This window comes from Dendronephthya gigantea, unplaced genomic scaffold (genome assembly GCF_004324835.1).
Source record: "Dendronephthya gigantea isolate DGI-Jeju-01 unplaced genomic scaffold, DenGig_1.0 000016F, whole genome shotgun sequence".
NCBI lineage: Eukaryota > Metazoa > Cnidaria > Anthozoa > Malacalcyonacea > Nephtheidae > Dendronephthya > Dendronephthya gigantea.
In genome coordinates this window covers 602,157-621,540 of record NW_021163026.1, presented here as the reverse complement: position 1 = coordinate 621,540, position 19,384 = coordinate 602,157, and the positions used below count along the sequence as shown (strand labels likewise).

Sequence of the window (19,384 nt, the reverse complement as noted above, 5' to 3'; positions counted from 1 at the left end):
ATATAATATATGTAAAAGGAATAAGGTTGATAACTTGGCCCCCATTTTTAAAGCTCATTCAGATTTCATATCAGAGCTTTGAGTATATCTGAGCGTTCATGAATAAATTTCCTCATGCAAAATAGCTTGATTGTTGAATGGGCCAATACGTCTAAGTTGGTATAGGATGTGGTCGTCAAATGATCAAGATTGAAAACGTCACAGGAGCTGCAGACACACAATATCACAAAAATCCGTCAACATTTCACACTATCAACATGATACTGCAATTCACTGTCGTAAAAGATCTTTAACCTCAGTGTTCGTGGTGTAGCATGAAACTGTTAAGCCTTGGTCAAACGGCCGCAACATTTCGTTGCAACATCATGCAACATGGTTGGCACATGTTGCGGCTTGTTGACATCATATTCGACCAGACTGGTCAAACCGTACCAACCTTCGTTATCTTTCACATGTTGCCAATCCTGGCATATGTTGCCAATCCCGGCATATGTTGCCAATCCCGGCACATGTTGCCAATCCCGGCATATGTTGCCAATCCCGTCATATGTTGCCAATCCCGGCATATGTTGCCTAGGTGAGCAATATGGCCGCCATCTTGTATTCAAATTTCATGCCAAAAACGTCTGATGCGCATGCCCAACGACAACAATGTTGTTTGCAAGTGGTCAAACGATCGCAACTCCAGAAATTGTGACAAAATGTTGCGTTAAAATTTGACTGGAGTCAAACTCAACGCAACATGTTCTAACATCATGCAACATTCTGAAAAAGGGTTGTCAAACGACCGCAACATTTTGTTGCAACATTGTTGGACGATGTTGCAACAAAATGTTGCGGCAGTTTGACCAAGGCTTTATACTTTTAGATATGTTTACTCTAAAACAATGATGTAATGCATATTCTCCTTCACTATTTTTATAACAAAGAATGATGATGACGTTTACAACATGCAGGATGTCCAAATGAATATGCATTCTAATTCTTCAATATATATTTTTAGATGTTTCTCTTAAAATAATGATTGATACTGCAAGTGAGTGACGAAGTAGGGCCATAATAATAGCCTCTATATAAATAGGAATTTGTTGTCGCTTTGACTTGCAAACCATTTGAGACATTAGCCGAATTCATATATTAGAGACGGGAAACTCGTCTTAGACTGGAAACTCATCGAAGACGGGAAACACCTCTGATGTGAATCCGGTCATAGACAGGTTCCTCGTCCGAATTTTTCCGTCTATAAACAGACAGGTAAGTTGGATGGGAATCCGGTTTAGTAGAGAGACGCGTCCTAAATTGGCATTTAGACGGGTAAATCAGACTAGTTATTAAAATATCGACACATTCAAGGACGGAACATGGTTAAGGGAAAATAAACAAAATTATTATCGTAATGATTACGCATTAGCTACCCGACCCATCATACCTATGAATTTATCCATCACAATTCATATTCAGACGGGGTTTTACTATCAACGTACTTTCCCGTCTATAAGATGAGTTTCCCGTCCCTGAAATATGAATTCGGCTAATATGTTAGTGTGATTCCCGTTGTAAACAGAATATGCATGCCATCCCACAACCTCGTAGCCAGAGTATACGACAGGCTTTTACCAATAAGGAAAAGATCTAAAATATCTTGAAGGAGCATGCATATATATTTTACATATATATTTTGCATATATATTCTATATACATATATATTTTACCTTGTGTCAAATATTTTTGTCCGTCCTGTGAACCAGAGAGGATCTTTATGACGTATGGCTTAGCTTACCCAGGGATAGTTTAACTGGGTTTTGGTTTTGAACACTGATCTGATAAGTACACGTATAAAAAAAACGCAGAATACCTTTAGAAGACAAAAACCAGAAGATTAGTATATAGCTGCTATTATCCAGTGCATTATCAGATCAGTGGTTGTGAACAGGTTATCAACAATATCAATGAACCACGCATGTCCGATCCAAAACAGCCACATTTCGAATGATCACAATATATAATTATAAACGAATTGAAATATTAAAAGAATATAGTTCTACTAATATATTTAATAACATGCATATAGAGTACCAATACTTCAAAAGCACAGTCACTACCTTTGCATTCCACACAATCATAATTTACATGTCATATCACGAAAGACTACAAGCAATTCAAGCATATTATATAGAGACCCGTTAGCAATTGCAAATTTCTACCAAATTTGAGTTAGATTTTCACTTTTTGATGCATATGAACGAGTGGAGAGATACTATATCGTAGAGCAGCACTCAGAAGAGAAAGACGTCATTTCTAGTTCAAACTAGTAACCAGCCACTTTCATTAAAGCATTTACCCCCCGTCCATTATGTCACCACGCTTGCCGATGACGTATTGGCACGGGGGGGGAAACCTACTATTTGTTCGTTCGCATCTACTGGGAAGAAAAATGCAGCAAAAATTGCAAGCGTAAACGGGCTTTGAGAACTGACAAATATGTACTGATCAATACGTATTGTGAATTGTATTCAAATAATAAGTTTATACCTTGTCTACATCATATAACCATTGGCTCGAGAAAAGCATTGTTCTCCTATTTTAGATATTTCGTATCTGGATGACAAAATTTGTAGTTGAGTGAACATATTTAATAGAAACATGGTTTGTACTTGTAGGAACGTTCACATCCTTCATAGAGAATTCTCTAACAGTCTTCGTAATTAGATTTTCGTGTTCAAATAGATTTTACTATTCCGAATTTAATTGGCCAATGGCATTACACAAATAAACAAAAACGTACAAATATTTGCATAAATGAGAACAAAAGCATGGAAAATTTGAAGAACTCAACCTCGCCCGGAGAAAAAACACGTTGCGATGGAAGTTGAACATGGGCACCGAGTTTGATATTGCGTAATCATTTCTTTTCTAGGAAAATGTGATCCTCGCGGGCCAGTTACTGAAATGTACAAATCAAGTATTCTATTAAGTGTTGAGGTATTCAAATTTCGAAGGTTTGCTAAACAAACTTTGAAGGTTTGCTATACAGGCTGTCCCCCCAAAAAGGTATCTTCCGTTAAAATCAGATCGGTTGCGATACGTCTCGCTATTGAACGGAGTGAATGGCGGAATATCATATCTTCCTTATGGGCGAAATAACAACACAGCGAAAATTAGGCAAAAAAATTCACAAAAAAATTCAAGGTTACTTTTCCTTTGGCTTTGCAACAAACATCCGTTGTTCTGTAGTCATTTGCACCGTTCGTGCTCGAATTGGCGGTAAAGACGAAATTGATATCTTAGTACAGCCGTTAAGCTATTGTAAGTTCCTAAAAGTATAACTTCTAAGGTTCACAACTTAAGATCTGACTTTAATAGAGAGCTACTTTTTTTCGGGACAACCTGTAAGTACCTAATGTGGTGAATTAACTAACGCAAAAAAAACTAACATGAAAAAATATTGTTATCTCTAAGATCAGAACAGACCGGTTTGCATAAGGTTATAGCGTATAAGGACGTCTGATATTGTGGAACAGGAAAAAAAGAGGGTAATTTTCCCTTTAGGATCTTCCAAGTTCGGTTTACGAACTTTTGTCCTGAAGTTTTGCCTCGCTTTCAATCCGGCATCCCGCTAAAACTAGTTACAGTTCTTTCTCTCCGAGAATCCGATTTGGAGATCTCGGAAGTAGTCAAGGCATAAACCTGTCCATACAAACAAGTCTTGTTTCGAACAAAAAAATTAGCTAATTTCTGGCCAGTTGTCACCATTCTCATTGTCCAAGGGAAATTTTACAATCTACATTATCAAGATAGCTGTGAAAAGTGATTCGTGATTGCTGTTAGTCTGCAGGTCTTTTCTCCGCGTGTTTTTTGGTATGCTCTTCAGCATTCTTCATAAATTTCTTTCTATCTTTAGTATATTCCTCAGCTAGGTCTGCACGCAACGGGTGTTCCGGCTCCGGGTCTTGCACCAACGCTACCAACGCTTGAATTACTAAGAGCAATCCAATACAGTTAACAACCATAGAGATTAGAAATAACACTAGACTAGAGGGCCCGGGGCATCGAGGAGAGGCAAATCCAAGTCCCGAATGTTCGCTCATTCACGATGTCCGAGACTCAAAACAAGTCGTTTTAAACGATATATTTTTATTTCTAAATGGTTTTTGGCCAAAAATATCATTTCAGGATGTCTAAGGTAGTAAAACGAGTTAAAAAAAACACTGTTTTTCCTTAAAAACCGGCAAAGCGACCTAAAAAAACGAATCGATTTTTTTCATACAAATTTTGGTTGTTGCTAACAGCTAACGTGGTTGCTAAGGAGAGGCCATGTAACCAATAGGCGCTTGGCTTAGCATCCGGGACTTGAATTTGCTTTCTATTAGAGCGCTCCCTTTTTCGACTGAAGTTTCCGATACCAATGCCCCTTCTAGTGTTATTTATAATCTCTATCGTTAACAACACACGTAGTGTTTCCTTTTTATGCCCCCCCCCCCGAAAATAAGACAATATACGGTGACTAACGCTACCAAAGCTTGAATCACTATTTATTAAAAGTAGCCCCCCCCCCCCGCCGCTGTCCCCAAGCCTCTAAGGCATACAGTGTAATTTTCCATATTAATTTTGTGAAATTAGGTCAGTGAATTAGAGTTTGGATTAAGGGTTGAGATTAAGGTTTGGATTAAGATTAACTTTAATAAAAATAAAACATTCCAGGCGCTGAGTGGTGCTTGAATAGCGCTCCCTATTCCTCAGGAAATTAGAAACCCGCATACACTCAAGTAAGTTACATGACGTATCCCATGCTTCGTGGGCGATAATTTGTAATAAATCAAAATGGCGGATCGTCGCCTGCGAACCTTATCATACACAGGACAATGATGATACGCCGTGTAACAACGCCATGTAACAAACAGAACTGAAATGATAACACATGGCATTTAGCCCGATCATTTTCAGGCTTTTTTGCAGAAACATCAATCGTTTTGTTGAAAAAAATGATATGACAATAAAGCTATTGAAAACCCTCAGTATTTGGTGCTGAAATTTAATGACTTCCGCTTAAAGGCAAATAGTTAAAAAGCTGCAAAAATAATGCTGGGAACTTGCTGGGCTTTTCCGAAGTGCACAATTTTCACACAAAACATTAACTTCTAAAGTAGCACCACTTTTGGGGGGTTATGTAGCTACATCCCTTTCTTTTCTTACAACTCTTTTGTCCAATAATAAACTGGAGTATGTTGTATTCTTGACTAGAAATTATTTAAGGTATTCTTTACTGGTTCATGCATCTCTAAAATGTTGAATGTAGGGAGTTTAGTTTTATTTGTTTCTGCTGGAAAAAATATAAACAGAAAAAGATGAATACCGAACAACACATTGAAAATGAAGTCCATAGTTAGTGGATTACTTAATGCGGTGTTCGTTAATTAATGCATGGCCTGAATTCAGTCTAACATCTCGTCAAAGAACCCTGTAACAGTCAAATTGGACGCCAAACAGCTCACTTAGATTACAACGAAAAATGGACGATTCTATTTGAAATAAACTCCTATGAACGAACTAAAAAAACTTCAGCTAAAAAGACTATCCCATAGAGTGAGTTAAACTGCAAAGTTTAGTTGCAAAATGGTGTAGAACGCAGGGCCGAAAATGGCTATAATTTATTTGTCTGTGTGTTATATACAAAATTTATGAATTGTCAAAGAAATATCAACTCTTATGTCTGAATAATTTTTACCTTGATCCGTTTTAGTGGCAGGTTTCCAATTTTCAGCACCAATGATTGGCAAGCACACCTGCCCTTTTTCATCAATATTGGGATGGTATATCTTTGTCTTGAATGTTATCTAGAATACCGTGTTCAGAAGCATTACAATTAGTAATATTTGTAATAAAGTTTGTGGATTTTGGCGCAGGGGTATTTATTCAAAATTTTTATATTTTACTACTTAGATTTATTCAATACTAACAATGAAAAGCGAATACTTCTTAAAATCGACCATGGCAACATACATTTTCCATTCAGGGTGGTTTAAGATTGTCATACATGACGGCCAAATATTGAACAAACTTGAGAGTTACTTGCTTAAATATTGCAGAAAATCTTTATGGTTAGCAACCATTAACTTTAAATCAGGTAATTAATAGCAAGCTATAAAGTGGCCCTAAATAACTGCAAAACTATCACGCAGGGAACTAAACCAAGTACTTGCCTGGGGTGAACTTACAAAAGCATATATCTGGTATATAAACACATGACGAACTTTGAATGGACTAGCCATGTGGCGTATATCAGTGTCCTTACCTTTGGTGGTTTAAATGGATATTCTGCTGGAAATGTTATCTCAATTCTAAATGCACCTTTATTGTAAGGGGCAGATTCCTAGAAAAAAATCACAATTTAGTGTCATGATCAGATCAACCGACAGTCAGCATTCCTATGGATTCTGGTAAAATTATCTGGAACTTTTGTGGATCAAACCATTTTTATTTGTTACTTACTTTTTCATATACATGAAAAGTATGAAATAATACTTAAATTTTAAACACTTTTAGGGCATGAAGATATCTTTCCTACAACATGAAGATATCTTCACTACTACACCAAGATTCAGTACCTTAGGCAAAAGTAACACTATTTTGTTTAAAAAGTGCAACCAATTGTCACATCAAATGTCAAGTTGAAATAGTGATTGTTATAGACACTTAAATTAACAGGTTAATTGTCCACAAAAAATAAAACAAATCATCACAGCAATCTGAACAAAAAAATAGGCAAAATAAAACCACAGCATATCTGTTATGGGTCAGAAACTCAGAATATACTTGGAACATCAGCCTTACAGAGTTAATACTTCAAATCTGATCAATTTATTGCCATGTTCAGCAATCATGTCAACAAGGTGAATATTTTAAAACGATTTATTGTAAAACATGATAAATTATGCCGTTTCCGCCCAGTAGCTAAGAAACAGTTTAAAACGAATTTTGACAACTTACGGGCACTATGAGTCCTTGCCATTGCAGAATGTTCGTTTCGTCTACTCTTATATCACGGAAAACTTTGATTCCGGACTTTCGTATGTCGTTCAATTCCTGAAAAATACAACACATTTCAGACGAAATCATCGCAAACGACAACTTCCTTTTATTAAAATAGAAGCAGCCTTCGGCGTAACTTACAAACGCTGTTAAAACAAACGCTTAACAAAGCTAGAATGGATGACCCCTAGCAACAAGTTGCCGCTTGTTATATACTTCAAGCAAACAGATTTTTTTCGATACACAGCGAGCAAGTTCGGGAACGTAGAATAGCTTTTTATACGACAAAGCGAAACTGTGGCTACAAAATGGGTTAGGCTTTCCGTCAAAATACGGCAGTGAGAATCGAGCTAGCACAATAAAAATGAACTCGAAAGCCTCCCTGACTTTTGTGAAATGAAGAACAAAGTTTTGCTTGAGGTTAAAGCAGTAAAAAGCAGTTTTTCTTACCTTAGTCAACCTTCGTGTGGCAGCCATGCTGAATTTGGACCTGTGAAGCAATCGCCCGGGTCTGGGGGCCTGAGCACTAGATGAATAATTTCCTATTTTCACTGAGCTATATATGTGAAATGGAGCTGACCATCCCTCACTTACTTCACTTACTTCGTGTTTTCATGGATAGTTAAAAGACTTTCATTTTATTATCCATGGTGTTTTTAATAAACTTTTACTTTTTCAAATGACAAATGCTGTGTGTCTAGTGGAACCCGCTGGTCTAGTGTCTAATATATTCCTCAATATTTTCTAGGAATTCGCCAAAATTTTAACCAGTAGTTCTTGCACTTCACCAAGTCACAGGACTACGCTAGGTACGCCTTCGATGTGGTTCAAGTTTCTTCAGAACTGGGCTCTGTATATGAGAGATGAGTCTAACCTTGATATGATTGTACACGCTGGATTGATTCATTAAAATCCAATCAAAATTCTCCCAAAATATTTTGAGGTTACTGAAAGCTTCTAGTTTCTAGTTTCTAAAAGGTACGCGTTTATAAGTAATTAACGAAAAAATATTATCACTATCATTATTATTATTATAAATTATTTCAGACTTACAGTGTGAATGTACTAGTTAGGATCACAATTATGGAAACCGCTCAGAAGCTTGCATAATAAAATCTAGGACAGCAAAGACTTCGTAGAATGTGAACACTCTAATGACTATAAAGTTTAGTCTAAGTGTAGGGTTAAATATTAAAAATATTCACGTTTTACAGAATCTCTACTGTTCCATATTTTAGAATCTCAATTTTTCTACCTAAATCTATAAGTCGTGTTCCGCTACACTTTGCTGTAAGTATTCTTTATACAGTTTCTCCTAAATTGAAAAATAATTTACCAGTGTTATAGCTTGTCAAAAATAGGCTGCTTGACTGCTTCCATGTCTTCAATGCCAGGCAGAATAGATTGTTAGGAATTCCCCCCCCCCGCGACTTTGCGCGCACAACTGATCCGCGGGTCACGTGGGTCAGTGTCACAGCCAATCAGGATTGAGTAGAATTAGACTAATCCAAACACTTACCCTTTTAGGATGAACAACAGTTTGAACAAAACTTTTCCTTTCGGCCAGTAGTCGCTGTTGTTTACGGCTTAATGTAGGCTTCAACCTTGGAAATAAACATTGACGGTGAGAAAAGGTATCAATAACGAAACTGACTACAAATAAGAAACGGATACATCAATAATACGACATAAACCGGCTTTGGCTTACCTTCCCACGAATTTCGCCAAGGTTAGAAAGAGTATTGAGAATAATACAATAGTAATGAGGAAATGATTATAATAGTTGGGAGGTATTGAAGACCACAGTTTTTCTACAGGAGTCTAGATTGAAAACAAAACAAAAAATGTTTATCTTATTAGAATTTAACGACACGTGCCTGCACTTGGAGTTTAGCAACTTTTGGGGCAAAGACTAGACTATAGGTGGGTTTCAAGACTAACACATAGCGAAACACTAGGTGGTACACTTATTGCTGAATTATGCCTTGTGGAAGTGAGCAAATTTCGTTAAATTGCACATAACATCTACTCAACATTAGGTCAAAACCTACAATGAAGATTCTACTTGATTTGATAAATATTTTCCCATCTGGAGTCGACCAGCAAGTGCTAAATCTGTCACACGAGTGAAACCAGCTATAGTCAGGCTGGTATTATATAGGAAACTTTACTTCATAGATTTCCGAAAGCTTACCGTATAAATATGAAGCGTTTCGACCAAATTTTTACCAATTAGTTTTTGTAATACATCGCCTTGCTTCGCTAAAACACTCAAGATCAGTGCAAACGGCATGACCAATCCAAACAAAATAAACAGATAGCTTTTAAACCGTGCCCAGAGATTAGAAGAACGATTCTCACTAAACAAATCAATTAGAAAAATAATTCAAGCAACGTAGGTGGAATTTTTACATCTGGGGCTGCTCGTATGAAAACTTTCAACAACATTTTCAATAGGTAAGTCAGAGTTACCTCCACATATACTTGATTCTGGTCGTTCAGTAACTATATATAGACCTTTACAGGAAGTCTTTGTTTTGACGTAGTTAGCGGATAAAGCACGTTTCTGATTGGTCAACTTTGCGCATTGTTCTTTCAAAAACACGCTTTCTCCGCAAAAAGGAAATTCGTGAAGAAAGTGTTCAAATTCGAGCAGTTTCTTAGATGAGAGAGATGGGATTAATGCAATACACTTGCCTGTCTTCTTTTAGTTTCTTATCGATGAGTGTCGAGATGTTCTGACAATCCTTTTCCAAAGTGTTCAAGGTATTTTGAATCGTTTGGTTTATGGTTTTTTCAATCTCCTTGCACACTTCTTCAATTTGATTCACACATCTGGCAGGCTATTAAATATGCACGCGGAATTTTAAAGACAATATTGAAAACAAACATGGCAAATATCTATAAGATCGCAGATAACGACTGAAAATGCATAATAGTCGATAAACAGTCAATATAGAATGCACGTAATCACCTTATCGATCAAATTCGGAACGTATATGGTCGGCATATCAAATCCAGCCTTGTTTAATCCAGGTCTTTTACACAGCTCTTGTGTGATCTGCATCAATACTCTCTAGAATTCAACATATTGCAAAACACTGATACATATACAAAGTCTGGATAACGCATCCTATTGAATGACCTTATCAGTGATAATGACGTATCAAGCCGTGACGCCTGCAGGGAATTCTGGTTATAGTAGTCACGGCGAAAAATTCAAACTTTAAAATTACCCGCCGTGACTACTAAGACCAGAATTCCCTGCAGGTGTCACGGCTTGTTACGTCATTATGCATAAAGTCTATTCAGAGTGTATTACAAAAATACCAAAACAAATGCCACTTGACCGGCAATTACTGTTTAGGTTTTTGAATACTTCTCTCTTAATTAGCTCAAGTTTAAAATACGTAAACTAAATAGAGTTTTCAATGGTTAGTGTTGATCATTTCGGCTCAAAACATACTAAAAAAGGAAGTGGCTTGAATTTCCCGCTACAAATTATCGTTCCAGAATCCAGCAGTATAATAGCCCAGTCAAATGGAATCCAGTCTCCTCGGGAGAGTAAAGATTTCTACCTGTCGATCGCTTTCGTGACCGGCCGTGTCCGCCTTGCTGAGGTAAAACCTGATTCGGTCAGGTTGTTTTTCGTTCAATTTTTCTAAAACGAGAAACGGTTATCGAATTTTTTAAGGCGACTTTAAGTGAAGGCGCACTGCTCCTTTTGATAGATGTAAACGAGCGAGGAAGTTACTGAATGTTCGTTGAAGAGCACTTCAACATCAGAGCATCCATAACTATACGCTCGTTCACATCTATCAAAGGGAGGAGATCGCATTAAAAATCGCATCAAAACTTGCGAAAGCGGCTGGGGTTTTTCTTAATAGTTGGGTCAATATCTGTTGTTATATGGATGTTGTGAAACCTACCGACAATATTCAAAGTTCTTTTACACAGAGCTTGGCCAATTGGATCAAAGAAGACAAATATGAGGTCCGCTCTGTTCCCTTTTAAGATAATAATAATAACAGTCTTTATTTCTTCTATGAATAACAGCAGAATTATGGGTGAGGTAAGATCCTAACTCATGGAAAAATTTGATTTGATATATCACCATGTTTCCAGGGGTGGCAGTTCTAAAATGAACAACTACATGTAGAAGTAAAAGCTAATGAATGACTGCTCTGCCATACTACATAAAGATTGAATCTTCAAACTCAATATATCCTGTAAAAAAAATTCTGCTTAAATTCCTGTAGTATGAATATAATATGCATTTAACATACCTAGCCACAGTATAGTTTCATCAACATCAAATGGATACTTCATGTCACCATCGACCAAACCAGGTGTATCCACAAAGGTGACTAAGCTAAACTTCTTTTGTTTTGATGTTGAAATTTCGGTAGAAAGATACTCAACGACACCTAACAATAAAGATTAAAGTTGAATGATCTAGTGCTCTTTAGAATTTTGTGATGGTTGTTATATGAACCCACAATGCAAGTTTGGCCAGAAAGTCAGGAGAAAAAAGAAACTTACCGGAAAAGCCAACAAGCTCTTTGAAATGTGGATACAAATGCAAGGTAGCCTGCCCCTATAATAAACATTGATTGTTTTCAATGAAAAATATTGGTGTATAAATATCAAAAAAACACCAGAAAACTTACTGTGAGTGACTCTCGTTTTCTGCCACTTGTGACAAATGTGAATCCTTGTGTCTCGATGGCTACTCCTGTCTTCTGCACATGTTCCTCTACGTACCTGGAGAAGTATAATAAATCATCAAGGGTTGGATTTACTTAGAGGTTTGCTGTTTGCATAACCTTTGGGGTTGCATAACTTTTCCAAACACAATATTTTGAGTGAGAGAATCATCTTACCAATTCACAAATGAACTTTTGCCAGCAGAATGATTGCCAATCAGTAAGACAGTTATCTTCTTTCGAGGAGCAAGCAATGATAGATCCAGTCCTGTTGCAATTGACGCCAAACCTTAAAAAGGTAGATTAGATTTCCATAGAATTTAGGTCAATAAACATTTCTGTTTGTTCATTTTAAACTGTCAAACTAAAGAGGCACTTAATTTCTTGGATATTGCTTGTCTTCACTAAACATAATATTGAAAATTTTAGCATGGATGGATAAGCCTCAAATATTTTATTATGTTTCAGTGTTTTTGTTTAAGTGTTTATGTTTCAGTGTTTGAGTAGTAAGCAGATGATAAAGAAATTGCATCTATTTGTTGCCTGGCATGTCTATGTACAAGTACTGTAAACAACTCTCTTACTGTGATTACTGTTGATCATTTGTTTGATTGTCAGGCTTTTTGACCAATCAAACATATACCAAAATTCAATCACTCAGATTTCATGAATTGTTCACAAATATGCAAGTCCAAACAGATAGGGTATTCTACCTAAACAGAGCTAAGTGCATGACGCACATGTCTCGAATTCTGTGAGCTATCTTATAACAGATCTCATCGGGCATGTTCAGGGACGCCAGAACAATGCAAGGGCAAAGGGGGCAGTTTTTCGTGAAAGGGCACACCTTTAGCGACACCTTAATAAAGAAAGTTTGCAAAACATCGTCAGTTGAACTTCCAATCCTCATGCTTTCTCTTTCCCAGATAATTTCTGTGCCTAAAGACTAATGAGGCATTTAGAGGAATTGTGTTATTTTGATGTTCGTTTGTGGCACTTCTACTTCAGATATAGGATGTAATTAATCCTTTAAAATGAAAGGGCATTTTTGTCCCCCTTGCCCCTGCTGGTAAAAAAAAAGGGAACAGCTGCCCTTGCTGCCCTCTGTTCTGGCGTCTCTGGGCATATTACGAGTTCTGAAAAGCATGTTCCAAACTTTTTATGACAATTTGAACAAGTCTTAAAAGTCAAAAGGTGTTCGACATCTTGTTCACAACTAGCTTGTGGGAAGACTTATAACTATTTGTTTGCAGATCTACCACAAATTGTCCATTTTTTTGCGTGTGATCGGCGATCATGGAATTGTTACTGTATAAACGGCAACCATTGGACCTTTGAACAACACAACAGGTCCTTTGTGAAATTATTTTTGAAAAAGTGGTGCTACATTTCCCACGTTATCTTTATCAACGATTCAATATTATATATACATACAGAAATATACGAATTATATGGCACGAGCCTATTAATATCTTGCGATGGGTCAACTGGTCAAGATATATGATAATTAATATATATTACAAATGTAACAACGAACCATTCTTGTTGTCCATGTACAAATCATGGCATTCCTTCAAAATTCTTTCGTTCACGCTCACCGTAGCCTTGTCAGGCGCGTTAGCCGACGCACGATGTCTCCCAGCAGGCATATTTTTATGGAAAGATACCAATAAGAAAGAAAACACTCAAATATATTGTAATGAAACGTAAAAGTTTCAGAAGTTCGAAATGTGTTAAATTATAAATTATAAATTATAAATAGATCGTCCCCAGAGGCCAGAACCGAGCTCGTTGAGGAAAAACCTGGGGACCATAATAATATAATCAACGAAGTGTAGGAAAATCATATTTCCTCGAAATCAGGAAATTTCTTTTGTTCCAGAATTCTAGGAATTTATACAAGACATGCAGGGTTATATTTGCCGTTGCTTTTACGAAAGGAATATTTATTTGAAATCCCTGGGCTTGCATGTAACTTATGCTGGCGATGAAGCTGATTTCAGAAGCAAATATGCTGAGGTCAGTGAGGTGATCTCAGAAATTCAGGTTTACCCCTTGTGCTATTGTCCCACTTGCCCAGCCTCACTATCATGCAGTGGGCTCACCTTACATGGTAGCTAGGTTTTGTTGTGATGCCAATAATCTCAATAGTATTTATGAGAGAACCTGCATACTTTCTGATATAAATGTAGACACTTATCATTCATCATTGAATGAACATTGGATTATGTGAATCTAACATGTGAACCACCTTTGAATTCTGTCCTCTTTTATTCTATTGAAGTTGGTTACGAACATGCCACTTTAGGGGGTGATCCACCATAAAATGGATGGACTTTTAGGAGTACTTATTAATCCTTAAAAACACCTCAATTTATATACATCCTTCAAATAACTGGGAATTTTTAACTATATAAAAACTGGACATTACCCAGTATGAGATATGACAAGTATGAGATATGAGTGGCATTTGAAAACCATGGATTAAATGAGGGTCTAAATCAGATTGGAGGGCCAACAGCCAATAAATTATCTTGCCATGTGCATGAACACCATTTTAATTGTAATGTAAAGAAGATGATTTTACAATGATTATTGAAAAAGTGCTTGCCCAACATCTGCCCTAACCCAGTGTCTTCTTCCTCGATCACAATGCCCCAGGCATTGTGGGCCATGAGGCAGAGGTAAAGACCATGGTTTGAGGTAGACCATGGGTAGACAATTTTGCTTCTACCTTTAGTATTTTTCCAATATTGGATGCACAGAGGAAGATATTGGAAATATAATAGTTGAGGTAAGTTGGACAATGATGCTTCCATTGCACCCAGGCAGCTTTTTCAGTCTTAAAACTCTCCTGTGTCCAAGTCCACACACGAAAAAATATCTACTAGATATTCATATAATAGTTTTATTTAACAACCATTTAACAATTTTTAACAATTTCACGGAAATCTGGGGAAATATTTTGCTTTATCTCAGAATTTAGAAAATCGATTGTAAGATTTCAGTATAATTTGCGTGTCTGAGCGGTCACTGTTCGCAGCGGTAACATTGCCGGTAAATTGGGGTGAACACGTTACTCTAATATGGTGATCATCACCAAACCAGCTATCACCCTGGTAGTTGTAATCGTGGCGTTCGCTAAATATGGTTTTGCAGCCAATATTTTGATTCTTGGCATGCCATTATACAGTCATTTGGTCGGAACTGTCAACGTCGGAAAATATTTGCAAAGTCAAGGACACGACGTACGTTCGATTGAAACACAAACTACAAAACTATGGCATTGAGGCAATGCTCTACCATTGCCTGGGTGAGTTTCCGGCGAAATTAGTTGAAAGAGCAATGTGGAAACATGTTTTCCAACCACCAACTTTCTTTTCAACCAGTGATGACAGTGATAACCCGCCGATCTTGTATCGAATTGTAACAAAATTACTGTGGGATCCTAATCTAATGAAGAATATTAAAAATTTCAAACCAGATTTGATTCTGTTGGATTCCAGTCCTGTCGCTGTGATGTTATCTCTCATACCCTACAAGTTAAACATCCCTTTCGTTCTAATTGGATCCACAGCACTCCCTCAGTACACTCGAGCTCCCAGCTTGTCCACTGTGATCCCCTATAAGTATTCAACCTACACGGACCAAATGACTTTCCTAGAACGTGTGTCTAATATTTTAATGAACTTGGTATTTTATCGGCCGAGCCTTTTCATCAATTCCTCACTCGTTAATGAATATATTCCTGAGATGCCGTATATTTCTGCAAGAGATCTTCAGGCTAAAGCCCAATTGCGTATCGTTCGACAACCCAGCATGCTTGACTATAACCAACCTTTAATGCCGAATGAGAAACGATTACCTCATTTGCTGGACCTCACACCAAAGCCACTTCCTCAAGAATTCCAGTCGTTCTTAGAAAGCGCGGAAAATGGTGTCGTCCTTGTCTCATTTGGTTCCATTTTAAGCTCTATGCCAGCTCAGATGAAGGACAAATTACTTGAAGCATTCGCACGAACGAAGTACAAATTTATCACACAAAGTTTTTTACAACCGAATCAGTCAGACAAGTTCATGTCCCGAAAATGGCTGCCTCAGTTTGGCTTGCTTCGCCACAAGAAAACAAAACTCTTCATCACCCATTGCGGCACAAATGGCTTGCAAGAGGCGCTGACTGCTGGTGTGCCAATTCTTTGTATACCAATGTTTGGTGATCAACCACAGAACGCTGTTAGCATGGAGAAGAATGGTTTTGGTCTAAAGCTGGACATCAAGTTATTTTCCGTCGATGAACTGGTTTCAGCAATCGAGGAAGTCGTTACCAACCCGTCCTACAAATCAAAGGTAGAAAAGGTTTCTGCTATTTTTCAATCCGAGAGGGTTCCACCCATCGAAGAGGCGGCCTACTGGATTAACCACGTGCTTGAATTTGGCGGTGATCACTTGAGATCTTATGCTCAAGATATTCCTTTGTGGAAGTATCTTGGTTTGGATATCATTGCTTTCTGTTTGTTACTTTGGCATGTTGTTGTTTATTTAGTCATAACACTTTTAAGATGTTGTTTATCTCTTTGTTGTGGAAGTAAACAAAAACAAAAAGACGAATAATGACGGGCAGCTGTAATCTTAAGGAATTCTTAGGTTAGATAGAGTGATAGACAAATTCAACCATAGAAAAATTTTAAGTGATAGATGTAAAACTGACGAAATCCAATACCACAGCCAGACTGACCATGTTAATGAGTTAAACTGTAAAGTTTGTTCGCGAAAGTCTTGCCGAAAAATAGCCTCGCGAATTTCACTAATTTTGCACATATCGGCGCGTAATTTTGCATACAAGACGCATAATATGCCGCATTAAATAAATCATTTTTAACAAGGAAAATTTCAACATAGATGCATTCTTTCAATGAAAAATATACGATTATTCGCACCATCCAATAGACTTACACTCAAATGGATTAGATATATAAATATATGTAAGAAGTGTTATTGTATTTTAGACATGTCCTCATTAGAGATATATAGAGGTTTGTTGTTCTCTAAAGAATTAATTACTATGATCTTTTTTACCAACCTCTTACAGAATTTAACCCTAGACACATGTTTTTTTTTAATTATACGGGGGATACGAACCACGACTAAAACTTTGAGGAAATTTCTTGGAAAGTGAAAATAAATTTATTATTTTTAAACGCGTTTTATACATGGCATTGAAACTAAAATTGTCATTCCTAATGATGTAATATTCACCGCAATACTTCATGTTACTATGCAGCGTTCGTCAAAAAAATTTTACTGAAATCTAAGGAAATGTTTTGCGTAATTTACGGAATTCGTAACTTTACTTGTGAGATTTGTGTATAGCGTGGCGTCTGACGATCAGAGGATCTGAGCCGCTGTAGTGCTGTAAATTCGGGTAAACACACGTTACTTAGTATGACTAGAATTGCCAAGCCAGTTCTCGCTCCGCTAGTCGTAATCGTAGCATTCGCAGAATACTGTTTTGCAGCGAATATTTTAATCCTTGGGTTGCCATATTACAGTCATCTGGCCGGAATTGCAAAAGTCGGGAAATATTTGCAAAGTCAAGGTCACGACGTACGCATCACAATTCCGCCTCAGTTGGAAGAGAGACTGCAGGACTGTGGTGTTAAACCATTGCTTTACCATTGTCTGGGTGAGTTTCCGGAACAGCATAAACTGGGGAGAGCGATGTGGAAAGAGGTTTTGGAATCACCATCGTTCTTTTCAACTAGTGCCAGTGATGGACTACTGATACTAAATCAAGTTGCAACAAAAATAATCCGAGATACTAAACTCCAAAAAAATATTGAAACTTTCAAACCAGATTTAATTTTGCTGGATTCCAGCCGAATTGCTGTAATGTTAACTCTCATACCCTACAAGTTAAATATCCCCTTTGCCATGTTTGGATCCCCAGCATTCCCTCAATGTACTCGAGCTCCCATCTTGCCCACTGTCATCCCTTATAGGTATTCAACCTACACCTTTCAAATGACTTTCCTGGAACGTGTGTCTAATACTTTCATGAATTTGGCATTTTATCGGCAAAGTGTCTTTATTAATTCGTCACTTATTAGCGAATATCTTCCAGATGAACCATATATTTCGCTGATAGATCTTCAGGCTAAAGCCCAGTTGTGGATCGTTCGACAACACAGCATGCTTGACTATAACAAACCTTTAATGCCTAATGTGAAACGAATACCTCACTTGCTGGACCTCACACCAAAGCCACTTCCTCAAGAATTCCAGTCGTTCTTGGAAAGTGCTGAAAATGGTATCGTCCTTGTCTCGTTCGGTTCCGTCGTACTAAATTTTATGCCAGCTCAGATAAAGGACAAATTGCTTCAAGCATTCACACGAACGAAGTACAAATTTATCATCCAAAGTTCTCTCCAGCAGAAAAACCAATCACATAAATTCATATCCCGAAAATGGCTGCCTCAGTTTGACTTGCTTCGCCACAAGAAAACAAAGCTCTTCATCACTCATTGCGGCTCCAATGGCGTGACAGAGGCCGTTACTGCTGGTGTGCCAATCATTGGTTTTCCATTGTTTGCAGACCAACCATACAACGCTGTTAGCATGCAAAAGAATGGTTTTGGCCTCAAGCTCGAAATCAAGTTATTTTCCGTCGATGAACTGGTTTCCGCAATCGAGGAAGTCGTTACCAACCCGTCCTACAAATCAAAGGTGGAAAAGGCATCTGCTATTTTTCAATCCGAGAGGGTTCCACCCATTGAAGAGGCAGCCTACTGGATTAACCACGTGCTTAAATTTGGCGGCGATCACTTGAGATCTTATGCTCAAGATATTCCATTGTGGAAGTATCTTGGTTTGGATATCATTGCTTTCTGTTTGTTTCTTTGGCATGTTGTTGTTTATTTAGTCATAACACTTTTAAGATGTTGTTTATCTCGTTGTTGTGGAAGTAAACAAAAAGTGAAGGACGAATAGCATGCACAGCTGTCTACAGGACACCGCGAAAATTGGCGTAGACTTATGCCCTGTTTACACTACGCGCGATAGGTGGTAACGGTTTCGGCTGTGCCACTTTTACAAGTACTTGAACCAAGCACGGATAAAAATGGTATGAGTGCAGAGTGCAAGTTTTATCCGTGCCCTACCAAATATCGCGCGTAGTGTAAGCGGGGCTTTAGCCTCAGTTCTTTATAGTTGTACTTCAAATTTTATGAATAAAAAGATTTATAAATGCCCAACAAAATATAATTTACACAGAAGATTTGAAGCTTGCACGCGGTAAAAACGAATCGTCTGAATTATTAACCTTTTGTATATTTTAAGTCTGAAAATGGTCATTTCACAGGTATCAAATGTGTATGATGAGCTGTCAAAAGACAGCCCTTTTGAACGCCTTTTGAACACCTGATGAAATGTGAGAGAAAGATCTGTTTAGCCAGTTTAGGTATTTATAATGAATTAATGATGAATAAGAAGAACGAGAAAGATGTGTAATTAACCTTTATTATCATCAGTATTTTACATTCACTTCATCATCATGCAGTATTTTACGTGACGGAGATACGATAGCTACAGAGAAACAGCCCTCCAGGCTCGAGGCATTGGTCTCAAAGGGCATATAGTTAGATTGGTTTCAA

The 19,384-nt window shown here is 37.5% G+C and overlaps 4 protein-coding genes across 4 annotated transcripts in view; 2 read left to right on the top strand and 2 right to left on the bottom strand.

Moving 5' to 3' along the window:
• Window positions 1-2,044: 2,044 nt before the first annotated feature.
• Window positions 2,045-7,540, bottom strand: LOC114520577 (ubiquitin-conjugating enzyme E2 L3-like). Its single transcript, XM_028540880.1, has 5 exons — window positions 7,480-7,540; window positions 6,988-7,083; window positions 6,293-6,370; window positions 5,726-5,834; window positions 2,045-3,979 (listed from the first exon to the last, which is right to left on the bottom strand). Exons 1-5 carry the CDS (start codon window positions 7,504-7,506, stop codon window positions 3,825-3,827), a joined length of 465 nt encoding a protein of 154 aa, XP_028396681.1. The 5' UTR covers window positions 7,507-7,540; the 3' UTR covers window positions 2,045-3,824.
• Window positions 7,541-8,047: 507 nt separating this feature from the next.
• On the bottom strand, window positions 8,048-13,462 carry LOC114520504. The gene is made up of 13 exons (XM_028540789.1): window positions 13,273-13,462; window positions 11,913-12,024; window positions 11,700-11,793; window positions 11,572-11,626; window positions 11,316-11,456; window positions 10,959-11,036; window positions 10,608-10,690; window positions 10,004-10,105; window positions 9,727-9,872; window positions 9,224-9,389; window positions 8,738-8,850; window positions 8,549-8,633; window positions 8,048-8,344 (listed from the first exon to the last, which is right to left on the bottom strand). The coding sequence occupies exons 1-13, from the start codon at window positions 13,382-13,384 to the stop codon at window positions 8,291-8,293; spliced, it is 1,341 nt and encodes a 446-aa protein (XP_028396590.1). The 5' UTR covers window positions 13,385-13,462; the 3' UTR covers window positions 8,048-8,290.
• Window positions 13,463-13,570: 108 nt separating this feature from the next.
• Window positions 13,571-19,384, top strand: part of LOC114520728 (2-oxoglutarate and iron-dependent oxygenase domain-containing protein 2-like) — a 29,193-nt gene continuing 23,379 nt past the window's right edge. Inside the window, exons 1-2 of the mRNA XM_028541062.1 lie at window positions 13,571-13,754; window positions 14,476-14,529. Coding sequence (XP_028396863.1) covers window positions 13,641-13,754; window positions 14,476-14,529 — 168 coding nt within the window. The 5' untranslated portion in view covers window positions 13,571-13,640. The remainder of the gene's footprint in view (window positions 13,755-14,475; window positions 14,530-19,384) is intronic.
• LOC114520727 (UDP-glucuronosyltransferase 1-9-like) lies at window positions 17,101-18,977 on the top strand. Its single transcript, XM_028541056.1, has one exon. It carries the CDS (start codon window positions 17,178-17,180, stop codon window positions 18,720-18,722), a length of 1,545 nt encoding a protein of 514 aa, XP_028396857.1. The 5' UTR covers window positions 17,101-17,177; the 3' UTR covers window positions 18,723-18,977.